The sequence below is a fragment of the Ciconia boyciana genome, chromosome 3 (genome assembly GCF_034638445.1).
Source record: "Ciconia boyciana chromosome 3, ASM3463844v1, whole genome shotgun sequence".
NCBI lineage: Eukaryota > Metazoa > Chordata > Aves > Ciconiiformes > Ciconiidae > Ciconia > Ciconia boyciana.
The window spans coordinates 24,885,526-24,911,556 of NC_132936.1; the positions used below are offsets into that span (position 1 = coordinate 24,885,526).

General features: G+C 35.5%; 1 protein-coding gene across 1 annotated transcript in view; it reads right to left on the reverse strand.

The window, feature by feature from the left end:
• Positions 1 to 26,031, reverse strand: part of CSMD1 (CUB and Sushi multiple domains 1) — a 1,308,402-nt gene that overhangs the window by 275,824 nt on the left and 1,006,547 nt on the right. The window contains exon 22 of the mRNA XM_072855145.1: positions 6,162 to 6,331. Coding sequence (XP_072711246.1) covers positions 6,162 to 6,331 — 170 coding nt within the window. The remainder of the gene's footprint in view (positions 1 to 6,161; positions 6,332 to 26,031) is intronic.

Genomic DNA, 26,031 nt, shown 5'->3' on the forward strand with positions numbered 1-26,031 from the left:
TCCAACAGTGTTCTACCTCACTGGCTGTTCTACCTCACTCAGTAGGTACTCCTCCTACCTGAGGATCAGCAAGTTAAATAATAGTATCTCTCAAGATGAATCCAGACACAAATGAAAACATTGTTTTATGAAATAAAAATAAGATAAGAGGGATCATGTGAAGGCAACTGTAAAAAAAGCTGTGACAATTTTTAACTGGTGACACTTGTCCAGCTGTTGTTATCATTACAGACATAAGTAGGTACATGTCTACTCTAGTAATTGAACTACACTACATGTCTCCACTAGTAATTAGTGAACAAATGTAAGCACTGAATCTCCATTGTCTATACTGATAACTTGTTGGAACCATCTCTGGGAAAGAAAAAGCATTTTCCTAACAGTTCTTGGTCATGGTTTGGTAATTAGTGTGGGCCAAGGACCATTCCCAATAGGCAGCTTGTGTGCAACCACTGTGTTCTGTGATATGTGACTGTCTCCAGAGCCAGAGAACACATTTAATACACTAGTCTAGACATTATCACTATTAACTCATACATACTGCACGTTTAACTCATTTAGGAGAACCCATTTGAATATAATTCACATGCTACAATTACTATTTTCTCTGTCATGAAGAAAAAAGGAAGGTCTATTTGGCCAAATAGATGAAAATCATTAAATTACATTCTGGTTTTCCTCTTATCTCTGACAAATTCATGGTGATTGCATTATAAAGATTTACCATAAGTAGCCACTTTTATGAAATTTCAAGTGGCAGTTAAAGCAGGCAGATCAGGAAGCTGAAGTGTTAGTGAGTGAGAAAGGATAAGCTTTAAAATAAATACATAACCCAGGTACTCAGTTTTGCCATATGCCTCAAAATGGTGATTCTGTTTCTATTTCTTTACTTGAGTTCAAACTTCTTTCTTGCTAATTCAAGTTCAAACATTGGCACAGCTATAGAAAGCTTTGACCACAACTTATAGTCATTAACCTGCACATATTCTCCTTGAAAGCATTAGGTTTGACCCTTCCTCATGCACACAGTCTTACTGATGCCAGAAATACCCTTGCAAATTATATGTTATTCCCTATGCACCACAGCCTCAATATCCAGCCTCAATATTCCCACTTGTGCCAACCGTAAACCTAGTTGAATATATACAGCTGAAGGTGGTTTATATTTTCAAAGCAAGTAAACAGTGGCAGAGTAGGAGTCCAGTCACCACAACTTGACTGTCTACACAGTATTTATTGTCAGTACATCCTTGGCACACATTTAACGCAGACTTACTAACACCCTCACAAATCTTTCCTGAGAAGGCATTAGTCCAGGAGCTGCATAGGCCAGGGACTGTTTCTGAGAGACAGTTTGAGTGAGCCACCTTGTTTTGTAAGATTAGAGAGCTTAATATTATGGATGTAGTCAAACTGCAGAAGCTGGCCTTGGGGGCAGCAGGGAATGATCACAGCATTGTTTGGAGCACCAGGACAAATGTAGCCAGAACAGTCACGGACACCCCATTTCACCTAAACATTTGTGAGGAACTAAAAGGGAAGTGCTTGCTCTACTGCTGGGTGTAAAATATGCACGCAAGAGAAGAGGACAGTGCTACGATTATTCATGAGGCGAAATGCTCTAGTAACGGTGCTAATGTGTCTGCACCTGCTGTGGGAATGTAAAAACATTCACCTGAAGGAGAAGGAAATGCTGGCTAGAGTTTCTTAAACTCCAGTTTCTCATTCTGACAGTAAAAAGAAATTACTTACAACTAAACTTCGCAATTTTCCTTAATTGCAGAGATCTTTATGGCATAAAATCATCCCAAAGGGAAATGCTTTTAAAATACTGCTTTTATGGTTTGAGAGATAATTCCTATATAGCTTCCTGACATTGTTATGCATCTTCCTGTATATATTCCCAAATCTTTTCATTACATCCTCATGGAATTCGTAGTGATCCTACCTCAAACAAATAGTGATATTATATACTTTGTAAGACATTTGTGGGGGGTTGACCTTGGCATTATCAGGATTGTTTCTCATGCTTTTTTTCCTCACTCCTCTTTCTCGCACACTACTGCACAGCATTTTTTGCCTTTTCTCAAATACACTTTCTCCAAGGCAGCACCGCCGTGGCTGTGGGGCTCAGCCGTGCCCTGCGGTGGGTCAGTTGGAGCTGGCTGGAACCGGCTGTGTCCGGCACGGGGCAGCCCCGGCCTCTCCTCACAGAGGCCGCCCTGCAGCCCCCACTGCCAGCGCCTGGGCACCTGCACCCAATGCAACATTACATATGTACATATTTTCTTTAAAAACGGAGTAAGATACTGAGGTGGGGAAATGCCCTATATTTCAGCACAAGGTTTATAAATATTCTTAAGCCTTAATGCATCCCTTGCAAGCTGCCCGCAAGGCAGTCTTGGGGCTTTCTTCTGTGCAGACATAAGGTAGAAGGCTGGTGTTTATAACATATTTTGCTCATATTTAGGGTACAGATAGAAAAGAAAGCAAACTTCAGAAGTCCACAGCCCTGCCAAAGCTGTGGGAAAGGTAAGCCTTCGGAGAGTGTCTTAATTTCCCAACTGCTCAGATTGTAGATCTGGTCAGAGCACATGAAAATTTATTTGTCTCACATGCTCACATCTCCTTCCCATGCAAAACAGGACAGGAGAGGGAAGAGGAAGAACAGAGTATATAGTATATATTTGCTTAAACTAGGCTACAACCAAAGCAAGCAACCACAGTTAAGGAACATTTCTGAATCATTGTAGGGAACTAAACTAAACTAAACTAAAATATTATGCTAGCTGAGAATGAACTCATCCTTCTTGCTGAAAAATTAGGTGGTATAGTCCATAGGATATTTCCCTTTTTCCTAACTGATATTAAAAAGGCTAATTTCTTTGAAAAAATGTAAAAATAAAATGGAAAAGGAATGCAATAGTGACCTCTGATAAATTATTGGAGAAGACAAATGTATGACCCTGTATGAAGGAGAAGACATCACTCCACATGTGTATGAACAAAATTGACAATTAGTCCTAAAGATGATGTAGCACTGAAATATGAGTTTGTAGAGGACTGAAGAAGGTTAAAAACAAAATAGAGGATACTCTTTTGCGTCTGTATATAGTACTGCTTTGTAGTATCCATTTCTTGAGTCTTCTGTACAGTTCTGGTCTGTGCATGTGCAGAAGGGCAGAGTGGAGCTGTGGAAACTGCAGACACAGGCAATGATTGAGGAACATCTACCTTCAAAGCAGAGACTAAGTGTGGACAGGAGAAGGCTGAGCAGGGGTATGATTGAGGTTTACATAATTAGAGAACATGAATGCAAAACTACTCATCAAATCCTGTATTGTTAGAGCAAAGGAGTACTTAATGAAACTTGATGTTTCATTAATCAACTAATGATGTTGATTTCAAAGAGATGAAAGAAACTACTTTACACAGTACATAGTGAACGTCCAGGATTTGTTGTCATAGAAGAGGTTTCTAGTAGTATCAACAAATTTAAAGGACTACCAAAATTCAAAGACAACATGTCAGTAGGAGATGGAAGAGACAGCAAAGTGTGGTCTAACTCCACCCAACAGCTGTGGATGTTGGGGGAGCATAAGGGCAAAGGAGCACAGACAGTGGCCAAGTTTGCATATTTTACCTGAATAAAACCATCTATCTATATTATCAGAGAAAGCATACAGAGCTGGACGGACCACTTGGTTCAACTCAGCAACGTAACTCTTATGTTTCTAAGATAACTGGCATTGTTTTGGAAAACAAAAATTCTTCATGCTGGCTTCCTACAATAGGTTGCTGGAATATTCTCTGCTTTCAGCTAGCAGACTTTAATCATCCCAAAGTGTCTTTTTAGTGGTAAGCAGGCAGTCAGTATCATCTCATGATGCATGGCAAGACTGGAAAGAACATTTTTTTCGGTCTAGAAGAATATATCCTATAGATTAACTAAAGAAATCAGAAGCTGCATGGACAATTTTATAAAACCTGAATACTAGAGATACTTTAGCCACTAAAGGAAACAAAGCTAGGACACAACCCCAAACATTAACATTCAGTTGTACACTCTGTTCAACCTCCGGCACATTTGCAGTCAAGATTTTGGACTGCTCCTTTTGGCAGTCTTCCAACCAATGCCTGGGTAAATTTGAGGGCTAGATCAAGGGCTGATTCCAATGGAAATATGTACAAGGACATCCTGGCATGGGAGTGGAGAGGAAACAGACTTTATTTTTATAAATGCAGGTTATGGAGAGGCTATGGGGGAAAAAGGTTTGATTGTATAAATGGAAGTTGTGCCATACCAGTTGCCTCAGAACCAGAGAACAGGCCTTACAGTACAGACATCACCACAATTTTGCCTTTGCTTCCCGTGGATCCTCAGGAGTATTGTGCTAACAGATCTATGAAAGAAGAAAGTATCTAACAGATTGCTCAGAACAGCTTTCTCTCAGGCAAATCTTTCTTATATCTCCAGGGAATATCTCTAAGTATGCTTGACATTGCTTATGAAATGTTCTGAAGGATAATTGAGTTTCTTTAATGTTTGTTTAGGGCTTTCTAAGATTTTTTTTATTCAGGTAGTTTATTAAATTATTTATAAACTTGATACGTGCAAAGCTTCTGGGAGACTTATGTACCATATCCAAGCAGCTCAGTGGGCAATTAAGTTCTTCCTTGTCTGCTGCATCTGTTCAGAGCAAAAATACTTTTGGGGATCTGCACTGTCAGACCATGGAAGATGGGAGTAAAGGAAAATATACCACGTTTTTCCCACATGTTTATACCACATGTTTTTCCCACCTACTCAATTCTCTTTGGTTTTAAAGGAAAATCATAGGCCAAGGTCTTGCAGTGTTTCATACGTGGTGGCCACAAAAGCATGGAGGTGTTTATTATCAATGATTTTGTGGGTAAAGATGGAGAAAATGCTGTTCTTTCTTTGCTGTAACTTTCTAATACTGCTGAGGATTCTTAATGTTTTGTTTATTTCATGGTCTAATCCAGTCTGTACTTGCTAAAAGGAACAGGTATTACAACAAAGATATGAATATCTATATTAAAAAAAAAATACTTAAAGGGGACTCTTTTTTTTTTTCTCCCCACCTTTATCGTATCTCTAAAAGCCTTGTACTTTGCAGGAAATGTATAACTTCAAGTCGAATTGTCACACTTATTTACATACAGAGTCTCTTAAGATGACAAAATGGATAAAAATTTGGCCACCAAAATATGATCCATAACAAAGATATCTTTTAAACTCCTTGTGGGAAGGATTCAGTGCAAATAAAAATAGTAAAATCAAGTTAGAAACGTAGACAGCAATTTCTAACATGTTAAATGGGTTGCTGTGAGATCCCCAGACAGCAAGTTGCTAACTGAATTTCGAATACCTGGTGATTTGAAGTATCAATTAACTCTGAAAATTTAGAGACATAAATTTGAAAAAGTAATTTAATGTATGCTCAACACTTCAGATGAATGTCATGATTTTCAGTACATACAAGAATGGAGCAGCCATTATTAAGAAAAGACAGGTTATGGCCATGCTGTAGAAAAGTACATTACATGTTCAAAGTCTATATATTTAGGCCAAGTTTCAAAGGCTAGCTACAACATAAAGAATGAAAACCATCTTCTGTAATTACGGTTTTAGTCAATATTACAAAGCTATATGTTAGGTACCTTCTTTCTGTTAATATGAGCAAATTAATTAATTTGAAAAAAACACAAAAATCAAATAACCCCAAACAGTTCTGTGCAAGAAAAATAAAATAAGAAACTAAAAATGTACCTAAAATGTACCAAAAATAAAACCTGTCCTTTATTAAGTAATCATCATGCTACACTCATAAATATTACCACAAACAGAAAGTAATATAGAAACTTCTGTATTCAAAATCCAAGTTCACATTTTAGGTTTTCTTTTTAGATTTTAACCCACTATAAGTGTAATTGAGCTCTTAATGTCACCTATAGTTTCTTCGAATCTAGTATAAATAATTGAATCTAGTATAAAGGAAGTGATGCTATCCACATAGAATTTATTCATTTTGTGTGAGAAAGTGAAATGAAAATAAAAATAATTGGTGTTAGAAGTGGAGTTGTTCCTACAATGTGAATGTTGAGCATGGTAGAAAATGAAATTATTTTCTTTTTACCTTAACAATATCTCCCTCATGCAGCTGAAAGCTCCTGGCCCTAAGATGAATCCCTTTTCCAGCCTCTGTTTCAATTTTGTAGATACATTCATGGTTGTTGTCATAATTAGATGGAAAATTTGGAGACAGCAATGTTCCTTCATTTCCAGAGACAGTTGCTCCACATTCAGCTAAAGAAAACAGACACATTAAAAAAAAAAGAAGTGAATTATCCATTTCAAGAAAACATGGGTTATTTGCAGTAATATTTAGACTCTATAAAAGCTCTAACTGGCTATCTAGGAAAAGTATGTTTCTGTCGTATTTCATCTGTAGGACAAACTCCTAGAACCCATACCAAAGTTGCTATCTCCTGCATTTCACTGGGTATGTTTATTATGTGCACTTAGGTGCTTTTATGTAATTCCCTTTACCTCCAATTTATCCCTTGGTCCTCCCATCAGACTAACATATAATGCAGGTTATCCAGATTCTATAAAAATGTGATGTTTTGTTGAAATATAGTTATTTGTGGTAACATTTCAAATAAATGTAACATTGATTTCACTTACTTCCCTGTTCAGCTTTACAAATAAGTATTAGAAAAAGCAGACAATAAGCTGCTGAGATAAAATAATCTGACAATAAATCAAGAGCATTCAAGTATTTTTTTCTCCACCAGGAATAAACCCAAAAAACTAAACAATAAATCAACATTTATTAATATCAGTCAGAGTCAAGCAGACAGCTCCCTTTTTCAGATGAAGAGTACGTCTTTTTCACAGCCATCTGTAGTAAGAACTTATTGACATTTTCAATAGACATTTTTGTCATTGCTCCCCAGTAAAGAAAATAATAAAGTATAGGAAGAGTGGTATGTTCCAGCCCATGGGCTCAGTTTGTGTTCTGAATAAAAGACTAATAAAATTATTCCAAATGTGCAATATAAATTTCAGCACATAAATGAAAACATCCAAAGAGATAGAAAATAATATTGGTGTACTGTTCAAACAAATATTCCAAATGCTTAAAAATGGCCTAAAAACACCTTCTAAAACCCCACAGTAACAGTAACATACTAATATTAATCTACTTTTTTTTTTAAGGTGGATGAGATTGGTATTTATATTTCATTGTTTAGTATGAAGATAAAATATACTCTGTTAAATACAGTTTTTGACCTAAACATCATTAAGACCTGATTCAGAGTTTGGTAAATACCTGTTATAACAATTATAATAATAATAAATTAATGTAACATTGTAAATCAACAGATATTTTTGATTGAAGATGTGATAGGTTTAAAAAAAATCTCTTTTTTCTATAAATGTTAAATAGACTTTTAGGGTTCATAGGACATTAAAATATTCATTTTTGGAAGTGTATGGGGTTTAGAATTTTAGCTAAAACTGAGTATAGTTTAACAAGTATATATGTAAAGAATCATTTTGAAAATATAGTGTAAAGATAGACCAGAAAGATGTATCAGAAAATAATTCATTTAAACATACTCAGGGAGAAATGTATGTTTTATATTTACGAATAAAAAATCTAAAAATTTTTTATTTACATTTCTGAGACAGACGCATCAAATTTACTTGCTTCTTGCTTTTGAAAAGCCTAAACCCAGTGAATTTTTCTGTATTTTAGACTTCTTCCCTTCAATAAAACTGAAGAAAAAAAGGGAGAAAGAAGGAGGAGGAGAGGGAGGCAGGGAGGGATGGAAGGAAGGGGGAAGGAGGGAAGGAAAGATGAAAGAGAGGAAGAAAGGAAGGGGGGAATTAGATAGTCACAGTCTTATTCAGAGCCTTATTTCTACTCTACATTTGGGCTCTCCTTAGGCAAAGTGAAGAAGGAAATCAATAAGCTGACTCAGGATCTTTGATTTAGTTAGAGTTCATAAGTTAGAGTTCATTTGCTATTTTAAAGTAGAGTTTTACGTTTTCCCCTCCCTTAGTTTACTTAGGCCCTGAGCTGCATTATATTTAATAGGCAGACGAGTGTTGGGCAATAAGAACCGCTGCCACTAAACTTCAGACAGCTGAACTCTTCCTTTTTTGGGGAGTGTGGGATGCACCATGTATTTCTAACATGTTTGAAGTCACTTTACTTTGTCTAAATGTTTCAAAGAACTGTAGCAGACTGATAAATGAACTAGATTTTTATTTTGATACTTCTTTGGTAAAGGAACTGTCAAATACATGATACATGTTACATATGGTTACATATACATATCTATATTTGTTTGTACATGTTCATATATAGCTATTTTTGTCTTTGATTTTTAGGAAGAAGGTAGAACTAATTGAGTTTATAAAATGTAATTCAAAGCAATGCCAACATTAATGCCAGACATGTTTAGACCCATACTACTCGATGTCTTGTGTTTACAACACCAGTACTCTACAGATGCCTTCTGCAAACAAGTGTTTGCCCAGCTTAAGATCCATGCAAAAATATCTGTGTTCCCTTAGGCTGCATTGGTATCTTATTATCTACCTCCTTCAAAAAACTGGAAAATACAGAAATAAAATGCTGAAGAGAAGAAAAATAGGAAAACGTTATGGAAGCAAAGACATTTTGTCTTACATAATGTTCACACAGTATTCTAAATTTTGTTTCAATGATTGACCGTAAACCACTAAGATATATGCAGGAATAGCAAAAGTGTACAATGAGCTTTCCCTAATCTAGAACTGGCCAAATTTCCTGTTCAGATAAGTCTGTGTTCCAAAGTTCAAAACCATGGCAATTTAAATCTGTGAATAAAAGTACTGACGTATAAGATCAGGGATAATGAGAGTTATAAACTAAAATTAATATACCATTACTAGTCTGCTAAAGTATACTACATTCTGCAAGAAGCAGACATGCTTTCTGCTATGAACAATTAGTTATTTACTAAAATTCAATTACATTGCAAAGTTCTTCGAACTCAAGTTGGCACTCATACACCTCCAACCCAACCCATACAACCATATTCTGTTTTCAATGCATACTACCCCATCTCAAATAACTTGCAAATATTTTACAGCTATGCAGTTTCATCACGCCCTGTGATTCCCTTCATTATCACGACAAAGGGTTGCTCACATCCTCTGACCAGTCAAATTTCCTAGCTCATCTCATGCCAGTCGGTAAATCACTGACACAGCCCCCAGAAAGAGGTTTCCAAAGGAAAGCAAGCCCTTCTTTGTCAACCTCTGTCCCTCATGGAAAATTATACAAAACATGTCACAGTTCAGGCTAAGGTTTTCTTGCCACTTTTTGCTAATGTTCGGATATCAAGTTAAGGCCGTGTTTAATTAGCTCCCCCAATTTCATGTCCTGGAGATTTAGGTGACCCTTTTTCAGAGAAATGTTGGCCCCATCCATGGAAAGATTCCTTTCTCTCCAGACCATCAGAGCTTTTGCAGATCTGGTGTCCTAATGCCTGAAATCTCTTTCATTTGTGATCAATGCCCAGATATACAAAGGACCTTATGCCCTAAGGCCTTCAGTTGAGTATTTTTCTAACAGTTCCTGCACACTGCAGTCCAGAACTGCATGAGCTCCCTACACATAATGAGGCACTAGAAACTCAAAAGAGCAGCCACGAACAGCAATACGGAATCTGGTCTTGTCAGCAGGAAAAGCTTATGCAGTCAAAGGCATCTCACCCCTTCAAGGACCTAATATTTTACTCAGCAGTATAGGAAATGTCATGGTTTTTTCTTTAAAAATATCTACAATAGCTGATACTGCTGCTGCTTTTTTATACAGTAATTAACACATGCAGCCAGAATGTGTGACACCTAAATTCAATTCACTTTGCCTCTGGGGATTTAAACATGCATCTCCTATGACTTCTGCTTCACATAAAGGGATTAGAAAATCAGTTAGTCACAAAGCAAGCAAATGTTGGCTAACCTCTTTAGCATAATGGGTAGGACATTAAACAGGGGAGGAGGAACACCTCTTCAAGGAAATTCATACATTAAACAGTTGGGAAATAAAATTATGAAATAACCCATGAATCAACATTCATTGTTACCATGTGAGTACTGAACTACTAGACTGGAAAAATATATTCATGTTCACTTCCATTTTCATCACCTCCAATTAATCTTTAATTCTTTATGCAAAATGAACCAACAGCCTTTAGCCACATTGGCAAGATCATTCTGCTAAGAGGCATCAGATGTAATTTAGAATTCTTTTACAGAAACAAAAGAAATGAAGCCACATCTCTTACATTCTTGATGAAAGATCAAGCCATGAAGTTTTGCATAAGGAAGTGATATGGCTTATTCACCTATGGTAACTGAAAAAATAAAAAACTGCCAATCACCCTTGAAAGATGTCATGCAACATTCCTTATCTAGCACATGTGGTCTATGCGTAACTACTGATTTTAGTATCTCAATTTAAGCAGACAAATCTTATCATATGATCCTGAAAGAGCTCTAATTCTTGGCTACAGAGGACTTTCTTTTATTCTTTCATGCCAATACTTTACTTCAATGCCTTCCCGATTCCGAGTTCCAGAGACCTGCCCTCGTCTTGGGATAATGATCTGCCTCCCCAGCCCAAACAGATGAAAGAGAAAAGATTTTTCATGCCCCCTACATGAGGAAAAAAATCTTATATCTGCTTGTATTTTCATTGAATAAATATAATTAACTTAATTTTAACCATATGCACTCTTCCTCCAATAAAAATCAACTATATCAGTATTAGCATCTACAAACCTTCAAATTATGCAAACATTGACAGGTACAGAATTTGCCATGAGAAGTAACCTTTACTGATCTTAAAGTAATTACTGTTGATATTCTGTCTCCATACTTTGATCCACAACCTTGTCTTGGAAAAATCAGTGTTAATTTAAGTGAACAGGTATACTATAACATACCCACAGAACATGCTCTATGTAAATAGTATTTTCGGGACTACCTCCTCCAGCTGTAGCTGTAAAGAAAAGGAATATATTTCGTAGTGCTCTTTGTCAAATTATGTGATGTGCTTAGACTACTATGATAGTATTACTGTAGATACGATTTAAGAACTTAAAATTTGCATATGATATAATACCTAAAAATTGCTATAAAAAGATATAGCACTGAAATATGTATTATGTTGTAATACAGATCCCTTCTTTATTTTGCTTTCCTACCTTTCCTACCTTTCCTTTGTTTCTGTAGTAATTTATTTGATTTTTCAAGATGCAAAATAAATTGATTCAAAGTTTCCAATTTTTTACTATCAATAGTAAAAATGGCACTTAAATCCACTCTTTAGATTAAACAGAAAAGATCCAGTTGTCACTTTATCATAATATTTATCTCAATTTACTCAGGTATTTCAGATATATTTTGTGTCAAAACCCCAAATATGGGAAATCCGAGAGATTTTTCAACAGAGAATATGTACAAAAGTCTGTTTTGAGCAAAAATAGACAAATAAATAAAGAAAACTAGTAGGGAATTTTATATAATGAAAGCAAAAGTCTGATAATTCATTAGATGTCATAAGAAATAACAAAAAGCTTCCATTCGCAAGGATAGGAGAGACTTCTTTTTGCTCTAGGAAGGGCATAGGGGATTGTTGCAACTTGAACACAAGTGTTTTGAGTCTGAGGGAGAAAGAAAGAAGGGCACATCCTTGCAGAAGTAACATGAAATAGCGCCTACTGTGTTCTTACAAGATCTATAAAATTAAGAGGTTGCTTTCATATTAAAAGGGTCTGACTAATTGTAATTGGACTATAAATAAAGAGTGATGATAATTTAAATACGAAAGTTTATTGAGACTGTAAAAGAATTAGATTCTAAGCACTGCAATAGCACTAAACACTCATATGTTAAAAACATCCTAGCTAATCTAGTTCCCTAATTTGAAAGAGAACTACAAAAGAACCATTCAGACATGACAAAAAACCCAAAACATATTTTTATTTCTATTATAAAACATTAGATTTTAAGCATCTGTAACTTAAGAGCAGGGGATACTTTTCTGATGTCCTCATTGAATAGCTGTGCATCTTTAGCTGAGGATGAGGAGCAAGTGATAATGACCGTCTTTAAGAATACACCCTTATGCATGCAGCAAAACTGTGTTGTAACTGAGTTGTAATGCATACTAATTTAATGTAGCTAGTTTAAATAAAAATGTGCTTATAGTGCTACAGATGTTTATGCTTTTGTTTCTAAATGAGGAATAACTTCTCTAAAATCTCATCTCCCAAACTCTTTCTGCATAGTTTGGTTGTTGGTGCTTAAAAAAGTTACTATCATCACATCTAAAAGGCTTGTTACATAGCTTGAACTAGCATGTACTAAATGAAATTTGTTCTGTAAATGTCAGCTACTTATATGGTTCCAATTCAGATTCTTCACTTCTTAAATCTGCCAAACTATGGAAGTCTGCTAAACCAGATCATCCAAAAGACAAGGTCCCTTAAATTCATCTTCTTTAAAAAAAAAAATAATCTATATGGTACTGGCTCTACATTTCAAAAGATGGAAAACAGATAAAAGCAAATTAATCTAATTCTCTATTACAACTTTTGAATCTTGTGTGCTTTTTAAAGTTAATTGTATTTATTCATTATAAAATCAAAAGTATCCACCTTAGAATTCAAAAGGTATACTGTTATTGAATGTATACTATCTATGTCCACACATAAAAGGTTTTAGAGGAGGAACTATATGCCTTATTTTCACCACAGTTTCTGAGTTGTCTGTTATAACCTTGCTGAGGACTGCAGCAGACTGGAAAATGCTACCTTATCAAAGTGTTTTATTATTCCCTTGCAGTGAGAGCAATCTGTCTGGAACAGATACTTGACTCCATTCTTTGTTCTTTTGCTTAATAAAGTCACTTAAATTCTATTTACATAAGTAACTTTTTCCTTCTTCTTTCATTGTCCCACTTGAAATTGGATAAAAGGAAACTGTAGAGGATAGATCTTTTGAAGAGCATCAAACACTTCCTGAATATGAACACAAACTCTACAAAACAAACAAAATTCAGGGATTCTTGAAATGCTTTGAAATACAGTTCATGTAAAATGTAACGATAAGTTTGTTTAATGGAAAAGTTTACTTTATTATTTTTCTTCCATACATCTTGCTAAAAGGTTTGACAGGATTTTAGGCAGATGTCCAAAGCAGAGATCAAATAAAAGTAGTACATATTCAGTTTAAAAGCTTCTCTGCCACAAAGCACTCTACTGAGTGCAGAATATCTTTGTTGTATTTACACAACTGTGCAGCAGTTCATAAAATATGAGAAGAAGCTGAGCTCAGACAGTTGATAATTCTTTATGTTTCTGTTAGACAATATTGTTACCCAGTAGGATGGTCATGCAACAGCAAAACAAGAGCAAAGGGGATCACGGACAAAGCTGAACCAAGCATTGTATGCTCTGTCTTCACATAATAGCAAAAACTTAGGGTTTCTCCACAGTCATTGGTTGCGGGGTCTCTAAAGCTGAGCATATGACTTCTGCAAGGCAGACACAATACATGACTGGACTCAAGCACAGCTTCATGTACAAACTCAAATGCAGTGCAAGAAGATGAAGCTTCCTGTTAACTGCAATGCTGCATCAAGGCAAGGTGCACGTGGAATTTCCACAGCACCTCTGTTGCACAATGCCTTAATCTTTGTAATGTTAGCAGTCCTTCATCTCCAATTCTGCAGCCAGCTGTTCACTTGTGAGCTTGTAACCTTTCATCCACACACTGCCAGGCTGCTTGGCAGTGCCTTCACTTTGGTACCACAAGTGCTCTTGTTCTCACCTGGCAATGCTGAATTCAGAACCACTGTTATGCTGGGTTTCTCCTAAAAAGTGACTGCCATTGATTTTTAAATCATACTGTTCTCACCCCACTTCTCACTCTTTTGCCTTGTAGTTTTTAGCCTGTAAGTCTACACTAAGATCACATCACTCCAAACCTGGTGGCTTTTAGCCTGTAACTTCATATTGGAATAAAGCCTAGCAGATAATGAGCAGATAATAGTTATATTTAATACACAATAAATATGACACAGTAATATACATGCACAAACCTTGATTAACATTTAGTCTGCAGGACCTACACATGCTCCATTCAGTGCTAACAGTATAAGTTACCAATGAGGAGCTTGAGAAGGTCTGCATGAAAAATATAAGTGTACTAGGGAGAAAGCAGGAAGACGCTGGCTTTTTTGTCATTACGATGATCATCATTGTCACCACTACCTTTACTGGAGAGAAGCTGGTGCCTGAGTAGTGGCCTTCCCTTTTTTTTTTCTCTCTCCCATTCTCTTTTTTCCTGCCTTGTTTGCTTCTCTAAGATAGATTTCAAGTCAAGGAAGGTCATCAGCTATGGACCACACTAATAAAGCATGTTCATGTAAGCCTCTCTCAATATTCTTTAAGCAAAACCTGTATGGTGATGATGAGGTTAGAACACCTTACTGAAAACCTTACTGAAATGCCTTGCTGAAAACAAGCCTCTTATTCCATACTTTTTTGTACCATTCCATTACAAAGAATAATGGGGTAGGAAAGGAAGGACTAAACAGCAGATAAAGTTTAGCTTTTCAAACTAACAGCTTAGTTTTCAATCCATATGCCACTGACATAAAACACTACTCAGGTTCTCAAAACAAATCCTATGATTGGCCTCAGGGGATTATTGGCAGAATCCAAGGTGAGGGCATTTTTATTTATTTTTATTTTTTTTTAAAGATTTTTGTCTACTCTTTCTAATATCATCTGATAATGAGCTATGACAAAAACTTCCCTACATTATCTGTCTTATCAAGAAAAATACTTAGCATACACAACCTTAAAATGTAGAAATAAGGCAAAAGGGTGACCTGAGGCAATCATTATTCCTTCTGACTATAGGTGATTAAAATTTCATACCAGGTCTCACATATGGTGATTAAGGTCTCATACAAATCACTCCTTTTTTTCATTTTGAAAATAGAGTCAGAGTGCCCACTATGCACTAGCTGAAATCTGTTAGTGTTTCCTGTATATTAAAGTTTTGAAATAGAGACAACTCAAACCTGTCATTACTATATAGCACCATATTTTGAAGATTCATATACAGTAAGACTCAAACACTAACTCGAAGAAATCTTCAATTTTATGTCAAACTGACAGAAAAATGAGGGGTTAAGAAAAACAGGGATTAAAAAACCACCTTTCTATTGTATTTATAAAAATTCAATGTTATAAGATAAATAAATAGAAATTATAAAAAAACTATTAAATAACTTTATTAAATATGTTGTATGAAATAGAAAACAACCTAAAGATTCAACAATTTAAATGTGACAGCATTTAAATATAGAGTTCCGAAATACAGTGGGTCCTGGATACTGTCTGAAGATTCAGAGATTCAGCTACTGATATTATATAAGATTTATTGCTCATGAGCAGCTTTTAAATGAGAGCTCTCTTCTCCTAAACACTAGCTAAAAATGAATAGCAATTTTCAGACTTAGTGAACTCAAATTCAAATTTTATGCTACAGAGAATTTAAAGAAAACAATGAATGCTAGATCTCAAGGGTCTCACAGAAATCTCCAGTGCTATTCAGGCTAACAAGGTTCCTACTTATGTTTCAATCTTGATGGAAATTAACTCAATGCTACAACATGACAAAGTATATTAATTATAATTGATGATTTTGCAATGCATACTAACTAAACTATTTAAAAGAAACAGCTTATTAAAGAGTGTCAGCAATTTATTGTAGCACCCTATCATTAATTATTCATGTAGTATTTATTATAACAACTGAATATGATAAATTAATGTGATATTAATGTGAATACCAGTGAACAATACCTTGGTGAATATTTTACTCAAATACTGTATTAATGTACCATTAAAAATAAAGTGCCATGTAAAATTTAATAAAGGAGCAACACCACTTAAATATGAAATGAAAACATTAAGTAGCTGTTTCTTTTCAGCTTTATCCTTTAAGTTTTTCACAGCTTGCTTTAGGAACACTCTGTACAGTTGAAATGACTAATGGGGGACAGGAAAGTAATGCAGGTTAAAAACCAAACCAAACAAAAAAAAAATCCCAGCACTCAAACTAAGTTTATTGTATTAATGTGTTATGCTTGAACTCTATGCAATGCTTACCATGAAAGGCTAGTTTAAACTGAATATAGTATACACTGTACAGTGTACAAATAATATTTTCATTATATATCCTAGGTAAAATTTATCACAGTTTCTTCAGGAGATAGTGAGCAGGGAAAACCCAGACAAGTAGACAGAAGCAGTGTGCAAATCAGGTAATAGAATGAAAAATCTAAGTTAAGACAATCTTGGAAAGGAGAATTGAAGAACTAATTCAAGCTTTCCTTCCCATTATCATGTGATGTCTGAATGCCTAAATCCTGGAAGAGGTGATCAATGTGTTTAGTTACATATCCTTGTGAAAAGGGGAAATAACCATGTTTAATAACAAGCGTAGCTCTTCAGCCATAATGCTGAGTAGAGAGGCTAGGTAAAGGCCATTCACATTAGCCAAGATATTAAGGAGTTAGAAGAAAATTATTAGTAAATACAACCAAATATCCACTTTTATTTTGTCTTACAATCTTACTACTGCTTCAATTTTGCAATTAATATTACAGACAGAATATGATGGAATAAACTAAATTTATTATTTTGTACCTAAACTTTTCTTATAGCAGAGCCATATCTTCTGTGATCCAATAAACATACCTTTATTGTATTGTACCCCTCAGAGATTAACAAATCCAGCAGAGTGAACTAGCAATTTCTGAACTGTCTTTTGAAAACGGAAGTTACCTACACTTCTTACAATTCCTACACTTACCTACAATTCACTTACCTACAGTGAATTGTACCTTGCATTTCACTGTAAAGGTGTCTCTGCTCAGGTTTCTACCCATTGTCTCCAATAATCAGTGAACAGCACATCTTTGGCAAGTAGGAATGAAAGAATGGAATGTCTCCCCTCCTTCAGAATTTCGTCAGCATATCATACTGCACCATAAAGGAATACTAAAACTAAAAGGCTCATTCCTCACCTGTTAGAGGATCACTGCAAATGATAAAGTCACATTTCAAAAAGTACTTAGGAGATAATTTAGATGTATATCAGATGCATGCGTTCGACGCTGCAATCTAAACTCCCTCCTCTCCCTCAGCCCCTACTTATCAGCCACTTATCTCTGGAAATGTGTATACTCACCGGGTATCTGGTTTCATGTCACATTTCTGCTTTTGCACATACCCTTCTCCCTGCCAAGCCTGAGAAGATACTTGGCACTGGTATCCAAAAAAAAAGAAGCAGAGCAGCATCTAACTTCTCTCAGTACTGACAACTGCCTTTGAAACAGGCTGCCCAGGGAAGTGGCTGAGCCACCATCCCTGGAGGTATTTAAAAGATGTGTAGATGTGGCACTTAGGGACATGGTTTAGTGGTGGACTTGGCAGTGTTAGGTTGCCATTTGGACTTGATGATCTTAAGGGTCTTTTCCAGCCTATATGATTCTATGGTTCTATGATTCTATGACAAAGCCATGCCAGTGTGCAGAAGGGAATAAGAAATTCCTGAGGCCAGGAACAGCATTCTGCTCTGCAGTGTGACAATGAAACCTGTGGAGTATGGCACTGAGCTGGAAGAATGTATACATTGTGGGGAGAGGGAGCATTTTCTGGATTCGAGATCTATTTCTATTGTTCATTTTTTTGGTTCATTGAATTGTTACATTCAATTTAAAAAAAAAAAAAAGACTTACAGGAATGCTTCGTCTCCTAACCTATGAGTCTTCCAATTCCTTTTTTAACAGTAGTACAAAACCAATACGGAGTGGTAGGAAGCTCCTGACTAGTTTGACTTAAAGCAAACTGGAAGGTAAGAAAAGTATGATTAAAAGCATAGTCCTGGTATGCTAGATGAGATCTAGGAAATCTGCCTTAGTAACAGATTTCCCAGACAAATTCTGTGGTTCCTGTTTAAAAGGCTAGTGAAGACAACAAGATAGCAGCCGAAACCTGATTGTGATGGTCTCCTTTAGGTGGACATTAGCCTTAGAATCAGGGACTTCAACAGACTAAGGAGTTGTTCCACGTCATTTCTGGACCCCAGTATTCACCAAGCTTCTGAGATTCACACAGTTTTGGGGATGTGCAGAAGTGCATGACTGCCTAGGAGCTTTAGTCTCGGATCTGTACTCTAGAGGGACCAACTCTCTAAAAGCTGGACTTTGTCCTCAGGAAAAACGTAGTCAACTGTGAAATGTAAATGAAACTGTAATAGAATTGTGTAATTATAGGTAGAGAAAAACAGATCTATTGCTGGAAGGAAAAAGTGAGAAGAATATGTATCCACACTCTTGGGCAATTTTGTTCACACAGCCATGAAATAAGTATAAATGTATACATACATTTGCAACTATGTAAAAGCAAGTGACATAATGAGAATAAATTATATATGTGGAAGTAGCGTCAATAACCCATCATAACCACAATTAGTAATCAAACACATGCTTTTGAAAAAAATACATTATTTCTGGAAAACACTGGATAATAATTGAAGCAATAATAACAAAACAATGAATAATAACACAGGATGAGATGTCAATGAATGAAGGGGAAATAAATTGTTTTCTGTTTTCAAACCTCAACTAGACAAAAGATAATCAGGAGAAGCTTATCTGTACTCCAGTAGCTTGGTTTTTACCCACACACAAGCATACCAACAAACACAAAAAAGGTAATTTTAAATTATAATTAAAATATTCAGAAGTTAATTTGGGAAGTTAAACCTACAACACATAGACAAACATGCCAATTACAGTAATGTGCCAGATGATAACGTTAACAACCTTATAGGTGACAAGCTGTTTCAGAATAGTAAAAAAACGGATGCTATATCAGTACTCTCAAACCTAAAGATATGGGTTATTTTAGTGATATTTCTTCTTCAAGACACTGTGTATGTTTATTTTCCAAGCAGCCTTGTGCCAAGATTGCTAGGAGGGTATTTTTACCTTGACATTATCTATAGAAATGTGCTCCTAGTTCCGTTAATTCTGTGCATCACACAAAATAGCAAAGTAGCAGAGTGTTACTCTCTCTCAGTTCCCCTCAATCTCACATTCCTCACGGTTACAGTAAATTTTGAGGAGAGGAGTAAAAGAGGACACTGAATGTACATTTAGACAACATATCTCAAAGAACATCTACATAAAGGCAGCCAGCCAGTTTTTTTCCTTCAAAAGACTGTCTATACTTTTACTGTGGGTAACTGCAGAAAAGCCTTACTGTAGGATACTGTCTGGAGTGAGTCACTAGTTAAGGAAAGACCGCAGGATAGCTCTTCCAAATGCAATCACTGTGTCTAGAAAGATAGGAAACAGTTAGTACTCTCATGTGAAAAGAGATTGAAGTGTCTCATCTGCAGATATCAACTACTAGCACATTTGACAGGGAAGCCATCATCATTATTTGAGTGTTTTTCAAGGAAGCTCTTACAGGAAATGAGATTTCTTTATGGATGACCACACTACCTTTCTTTTAAACAATTCAATGTAGAATGTGAAATTCTCTGTGAGGAGACTGGCAGTCCCAGTGTTTCTACAGTGGGTATACAGAGGTGGAGGGAAGGGATCTTCCTGAAGAGACACATCATGTCAATGCAAACAGAGAATTCAACAGACAGCTACGGTATGGGGAGTTGCTTCCACAGGAGAAGCACAGCTTTAAGAGAAAAAAAAAAAAGAAGAAAAACTTTAATCTTCTGAAATGGGGGAAATTTGACACCACCTTGGTAATGATCATGTCTGTTCTTTAAACAGTGAAAAGGGAGTCAGCCCTAAGGGCCTGAATCTTCTCCACACTTTTTAATTGTTAACAGTACAGCTCTTTTCATCAAATAGTAGCAAGTAGGTGGCTGTAGGCACAAGCTGCTTTCTAGTCAGGAGGGAGAGATCCAACTGGAGGACACATTTAGAAATGGAGTGATGACCCAAAGGGAAACTCTAGGTAGAGCCTTCAAAACTCTGTGATGAGCTGGAATAATACTGCAGAACAACTTGAGGTGCATGGCTGAGATAAACATTAAAATCATTCTAATGAACAAGAGAGCAAAGGGTTGACACATGGAAATAAGATTTACAGGGACACCTGTTTATGAACGTCTATCTGATTTTGCAGATAGATTTGGCGGTGCCTTTTTGCTGTGAAAAGGAGGGTCCTTACTGAAGAAGAAGGGATGCTGCCCTATTCTGAGAGCCAACCAACTTCCAGGCATTCAGATAAAGACCTTTGAAGTTCAGGGGAGGACCATCTACCTGCACAGAATAGATAGAAGGTCAGTGAAAATGATGCTAATGCAGTCCCTAAGGGACTCAAAGTCTTGGACTAAAAATGCCAGGGTCATGATGTTAGGCTAACCAGATCTCCCAAGCTCTGCTTTTGCCTTACCTGGAAGATAACTACTCAAAGGAGAAGAAATTCTGGAAAGGCACAAATGGTTCAGGCAAATTTCAGAACATGTTGGAGATGAACCATGGAGGAAGGACTTGAAATTATTTACTTGGATGAAGAAGGGTGAATGGCAATACCTTTGGAAACCCTGTTGGTTTGTTGTTTTTTTTCACCAGCAGATGAAACAGTACTATTTCTGTGGTACAAATTGGTATGTGCTTGTGTGAATGTTTAGTTTATAAACTAAATGCAATTAAATTTGAAGGGCTTTCATCCTGAATCTGATGAAAACAATCATGAAAGTATATATTACCGTGTGTCCTAGAAGGACCAAAAAATCCTTGTTGATATATAAAGGTTGGTGTGTATATATCATGTAGATTAGTTTGGTCAGTGTAGAAATGATAATGGGGAAGAAATAATCAAGAGGCTATTGAACCCAGTAATGTACTTATGAATTTGTGCCACTGAGTTGAGACTAGATTTAACTTCTGAATGTACACCGTAAAGCCAGCAGATTTCAGGACAAGTAGTTTCTTTTCACTCTTTTGAGAAAGAAGTAGTCTTTGTGTGAACTCCTCTTCAAGGTAAGGATATCTTCACTCCTAATGTCTTAGGTGCCATGGCAACAAGAAATGGGACCTCTGTAAACGTTTTTAGTACTAAGAAAAAATTATATTAAAGCAGCTTGAACTGAAGGGCACTGAGTATGTCTTTCCCCTTCAGTTTCACTCAGCTGCTTAGCAGAGTTTATTTCCTTGTATTTGTCTTGGTTGCATTATAGATGTCTTTAGTCTGCTGCATTCTTAGAGACTGAATTTCTTCATAGACTGAGTTAAAAGAGTTATTTAGATATATTGTTTTAGATAAGTGCCAGTTGTCTATGCATAATTTATAAAAGGCTTTCTTGATCAATTAGGAAGTGGTGTCTTGTACATGGATTTAATGACGGATATCTTAGAACCAGTCTATAAATTTATTAATAATGGAACATAATAAGAACAAAAAAGAAATGTTGAGCTCTCAGTAAATAAATTTCCTTTCTATATGAATTACAGACTTATCATGTATACATATGATTGGATATGTATCTCTAAATTATGCTTGGGAGAATATACAGGCATATCTTTGTCTGACACAGTAATTGGTTACACTAGTCCTATAAATTCATTGCTAACTCAATGGCTGATACTTCATTAAGCTAATTATTGATACTTTGGTAATCTTTGCAACTTTGCAATTATTCATTCACATTGTGGGGATAACTAAATTAGCATTTTCAAGATATCAGGTATAAATCTCTTATTACTGTACATTATGTAGGAAAGGCTTTCCAAAAGAGAAAAACATTTAAAAACTCAAAACATACATGACAACAATATAAAATGTCTCTTTTCTTCAGAGCAAGGTAACAGTATTCCTGCAGATCAATACAATTTTATGATATTTGAACTAAAATAAACATGTGTTTGAATGGAACACAGACAAACCCACCAGAAAGAGAGAAACACCAAACCAAAAAAAACCAAAGAACCCCAAACAGGCAAATATCCTAAATTTCACAAAACCTATAAATCCTTGAAGATTCTATGTATCAAATAAGATAGTAATTTTTATAGGAAATAATTAGTATAGATTTTCTTGCTACTTAGTATAGTGCAGACATGCATTTTGATTCCTCTTCTAAGAAAATTAAATGTATATGTGGTAACAAGTACTGAAATAAAATGCAAGTAGGCAAACAATTTCATATAGAATTTACATACTGAAAATGATAACTTTTGAGCCTTTTGTGTGGTTGAGCATCTTTGTTCATATGAATGTTGGCTGCACATAACTGAGAAATAAATGTTACGTAAACAACAATGGTTCAAAATTTATATTCTAATGACAAATGAATAAAATTGAGCAACAAATAGAGCACATATTCAAACATGAAAATGAATAATATAAAACAAAAATTTCCGTTTTATGAAGTAAGGTTTACATGATGGTAATTTTGAGTAAAATCTTCAACACCAACTGTATAGCTTATAATTCTAGCACAATTCTTAGTATATATGGAGCTTCATAATAATTATTCAGTTTTTCAAAGAATATAAACTGAACAACATTAATTTAATTTTCTCTTATTCCAAAAAATATCTCTTACCTTGTACATAAAAATGATAAGTAATGAATTTGGGAACAGACAGATAGCTTTCCAAATAATACTTAAAAGGTAGTAAAAAATATATCAGAAAAAAAGAAAGCTTACATAAAATGAATACGTTAGCTTTTGTTTCCTTGCATTATTAAAGTGTGCATAAAGATTGGAAGATTATACTTTTAGTGCACGTTGTCAACTTTAAATTAATTCTTTGTGATTTAAAGATGTCAGTAAAGAGTATTTTCTTATTTTTCCAGTGTTGTCACAGCAGTTAGCATACATATTCACTCACTATATACATTTAAATACATATGTATTCGTTCCTAATGCAATTTACTGATTCTTTGGCATTTTCAGAATTTAACTAGAGGAGCAGCAACAGACATTTCTTACTCCAGCAACCAATTGGCTCTTACATAAAAGTGGACTGCTGGGATCCCCCTTACACACCACCTAGCACAAGGAAAGGCTTTTGTCTTTCTCCTTGCAAGGCTTGGTTATGAAGACAGGTCTAGAATTTATTTGAACTTTTAGTCAACATCAAATTAAAAGTGGTTGTAATTTTGCCCCTGCTTTGGCTAAACTGCAGCATGATCCTTACAAAGACAGGTTCTGCTTTTGTGGTACGGAGATCCTCCTCAAGAGGACCTCGAAAGTCCAAAGGATTCACTAAATACATTTCTCAGAAACTACAAGTGATTTCAAGATTGAAATTTTATACCTTCAACCCCTAATCCACAGATCTTTGTCTAGAACTCCTAAAGCATACCTTCTTTCCATGTATACTATAGGCAATATCAATTCACTTTTCAGATATTAGATTAGCTCAGAATAGAGAAATAATAGCACACAGGTATGTAGCAGAAATGGGAATTCAAAGTAGGTCCAATGAAACATAAATGCAGGTAACTAAAGGTGGTATGTGCTGGATTACATAAATAAATTAGCTCTGGAACTGACCTATTGGCCACAAGGCTTCATACATGCACTAACAAGGTATATGATAAAGGAGCAATAAAGATGTTGAGGCGAGACAATAGGAACAAGCAGGCCAACTGGGACACTTTTGCCAATGACTGATTATAAATAAATAAACAAACACACAAATAAATAAATAAATGGAAGTAATTCCTTTATTTAGGCATGTAAATAGTGCCCGGAGACTGATTCATCTCACTGTAAAATAGATACCTATATCCAGGATTCCTACTGACTTTATTGACTTAGCTATCCATAATTAGAGCTTAAAATTCTTGCTCACATGTGCGCAATAGTCAAACAGTCTGCAAACAGTCAAATTTAGATGTTTGGATCTGAATCTGAACCCTGTCCACTATAAAATACCTGCAGAGTGAGAACCCCTGCTCACAGCCCATAGTACTGGAACCAGTTAAATTCCTGGTACATGATAGCTGGTGATGGACACATAGCTGTCCTCTGGGGAGTCAGATAATGACTTTGTAACCTCTCACTTTAATACCACTTTGTGTCTTCTAGTAATTTGTCATAATATCCAGTCATCTTACAGTCCTCTAGGACTGTGTTTGGGGTTTGGGGGGTTTTTCTTTGAGACAGAGACGACCATTATTTAAATATACAAGTATTTTTCCCTTTCTATATTTTGTCTATTTTTTTTTAAGATGTCAGATACAGAATCATGTTTTTAAACTATCTCATTGTACTTTGATATGACTTCACAGAAATTAATAACATTCATAGATATTTTTATTAGGTAGAAATACTTTCCTTCCTAAAAGACCTACCTTTCTACTGTCAGTCCTCAAAATACATCAGTGATTAGAAAATGCTTTATATTAATATGATTTTTATTCATTCCATTTTGCTTCCTATAAATTATATAGGTACTAAATACATTAATATGTTGACTGTATTAGAATCAGCTACTTATAGGAACTTTTAAAATGAGCAATAGTTAAGCAACAAGCAGCAGCAAGATTTTTTATTTTCAGTTTTAATTGCACACGGATATAGCCTTATGATACCTTGATAAAGCTAATGGTTAACATATTGCTTATTAAGAATTGTAATAATGCACAATTAACGGTCATCTTTTCTTCAAGAACAGAGAAATAAGGAGCTAATTTTACATTCACACACATGGACAGCTATAGAATAGCTGAACACTCTTAAAATAGGGAAAATAAAATGCTAGGTTCAAAGTGAGTATGTAAATATTATTCTAGTGAAATTTGCACACTTTAAATCAATATGGACTGAAGGAGTTAGGTTTCTTCTCCCTGGAGAAGAGAAGGCTCAGGGGGTACCTGATCACAGTATTCCGGTACTCAGAGAGTACAAAGAGGGCAAAGGCTGTCTCTTCACAAGGGGCCATGTGGAGAAGACCAGGAGCAACAGGTACAAGTTGCTCTCAGTATAAGAAATAAATTTTTTACAGTGAGAACAGTCACCAGAACAACCTTCCCAGGGATGTGGTAGAGTCTTCATGCTGTAGTTTTCAAGATGCAATTGGACAGGGTGTTAGATAATCGCATCTAGGCTCCCTTTCCCACAAAAGGTTGGACAAGTTGATCTTTCGAGGTCTCTTCCAACCTGGGCTGTTCTATGATTCTGTGATTCTATGATATAGGATGGTGCACACTTGGTTAGCCAACATTCACGGACAAATAGTATTAAGAAGCCACTGATACTTCTAAGACGAATGAAGCTGAAAATAGCCTAAGACTTAAATCTAGAATTTCCAAATGTATGGCAAACTCCATATGATATTGGCTTCTCTCTCATCTGTTACTTCCTTTCATCATGGGTTAAATAAGCCCAGGTTTTTAAAACAAAATTTGAAATAGTTTATTTTTTTCCATAAAAACTATATATGTGTATTTTACATGTATATACAATGTAGGTGATACAACTTTTTTCAGATATAGAGATACATCCCTTTAAAACAAAAAAAAGAAAAAAGCCAAAGCTGAATTTCTCCCTAAATGAAATAAAATCTTATTTAAAATGAGAATGATCTTAAAGAGATCCATTTAGGTGTGTGTGGAAGTATTTGACATTTCAGAAGCATTATGTCAATAGTACCTGATCAGATCCACTTCACATGGTGGTGATAAAACCATCTCACAAACCGAATACAGCAACAGTACAAATTTTATAAAATCCTGTCCCAGAGCTTTTCCCAGAAAAGAACTGTTCACTCAGTTTGAGCTTATAGTAACTGATTTTTAACAACAGCACATTAATTTTCAAAATTACAGTTTACAATGCTGTAATACAGTTTATAGTTTATAAACTGT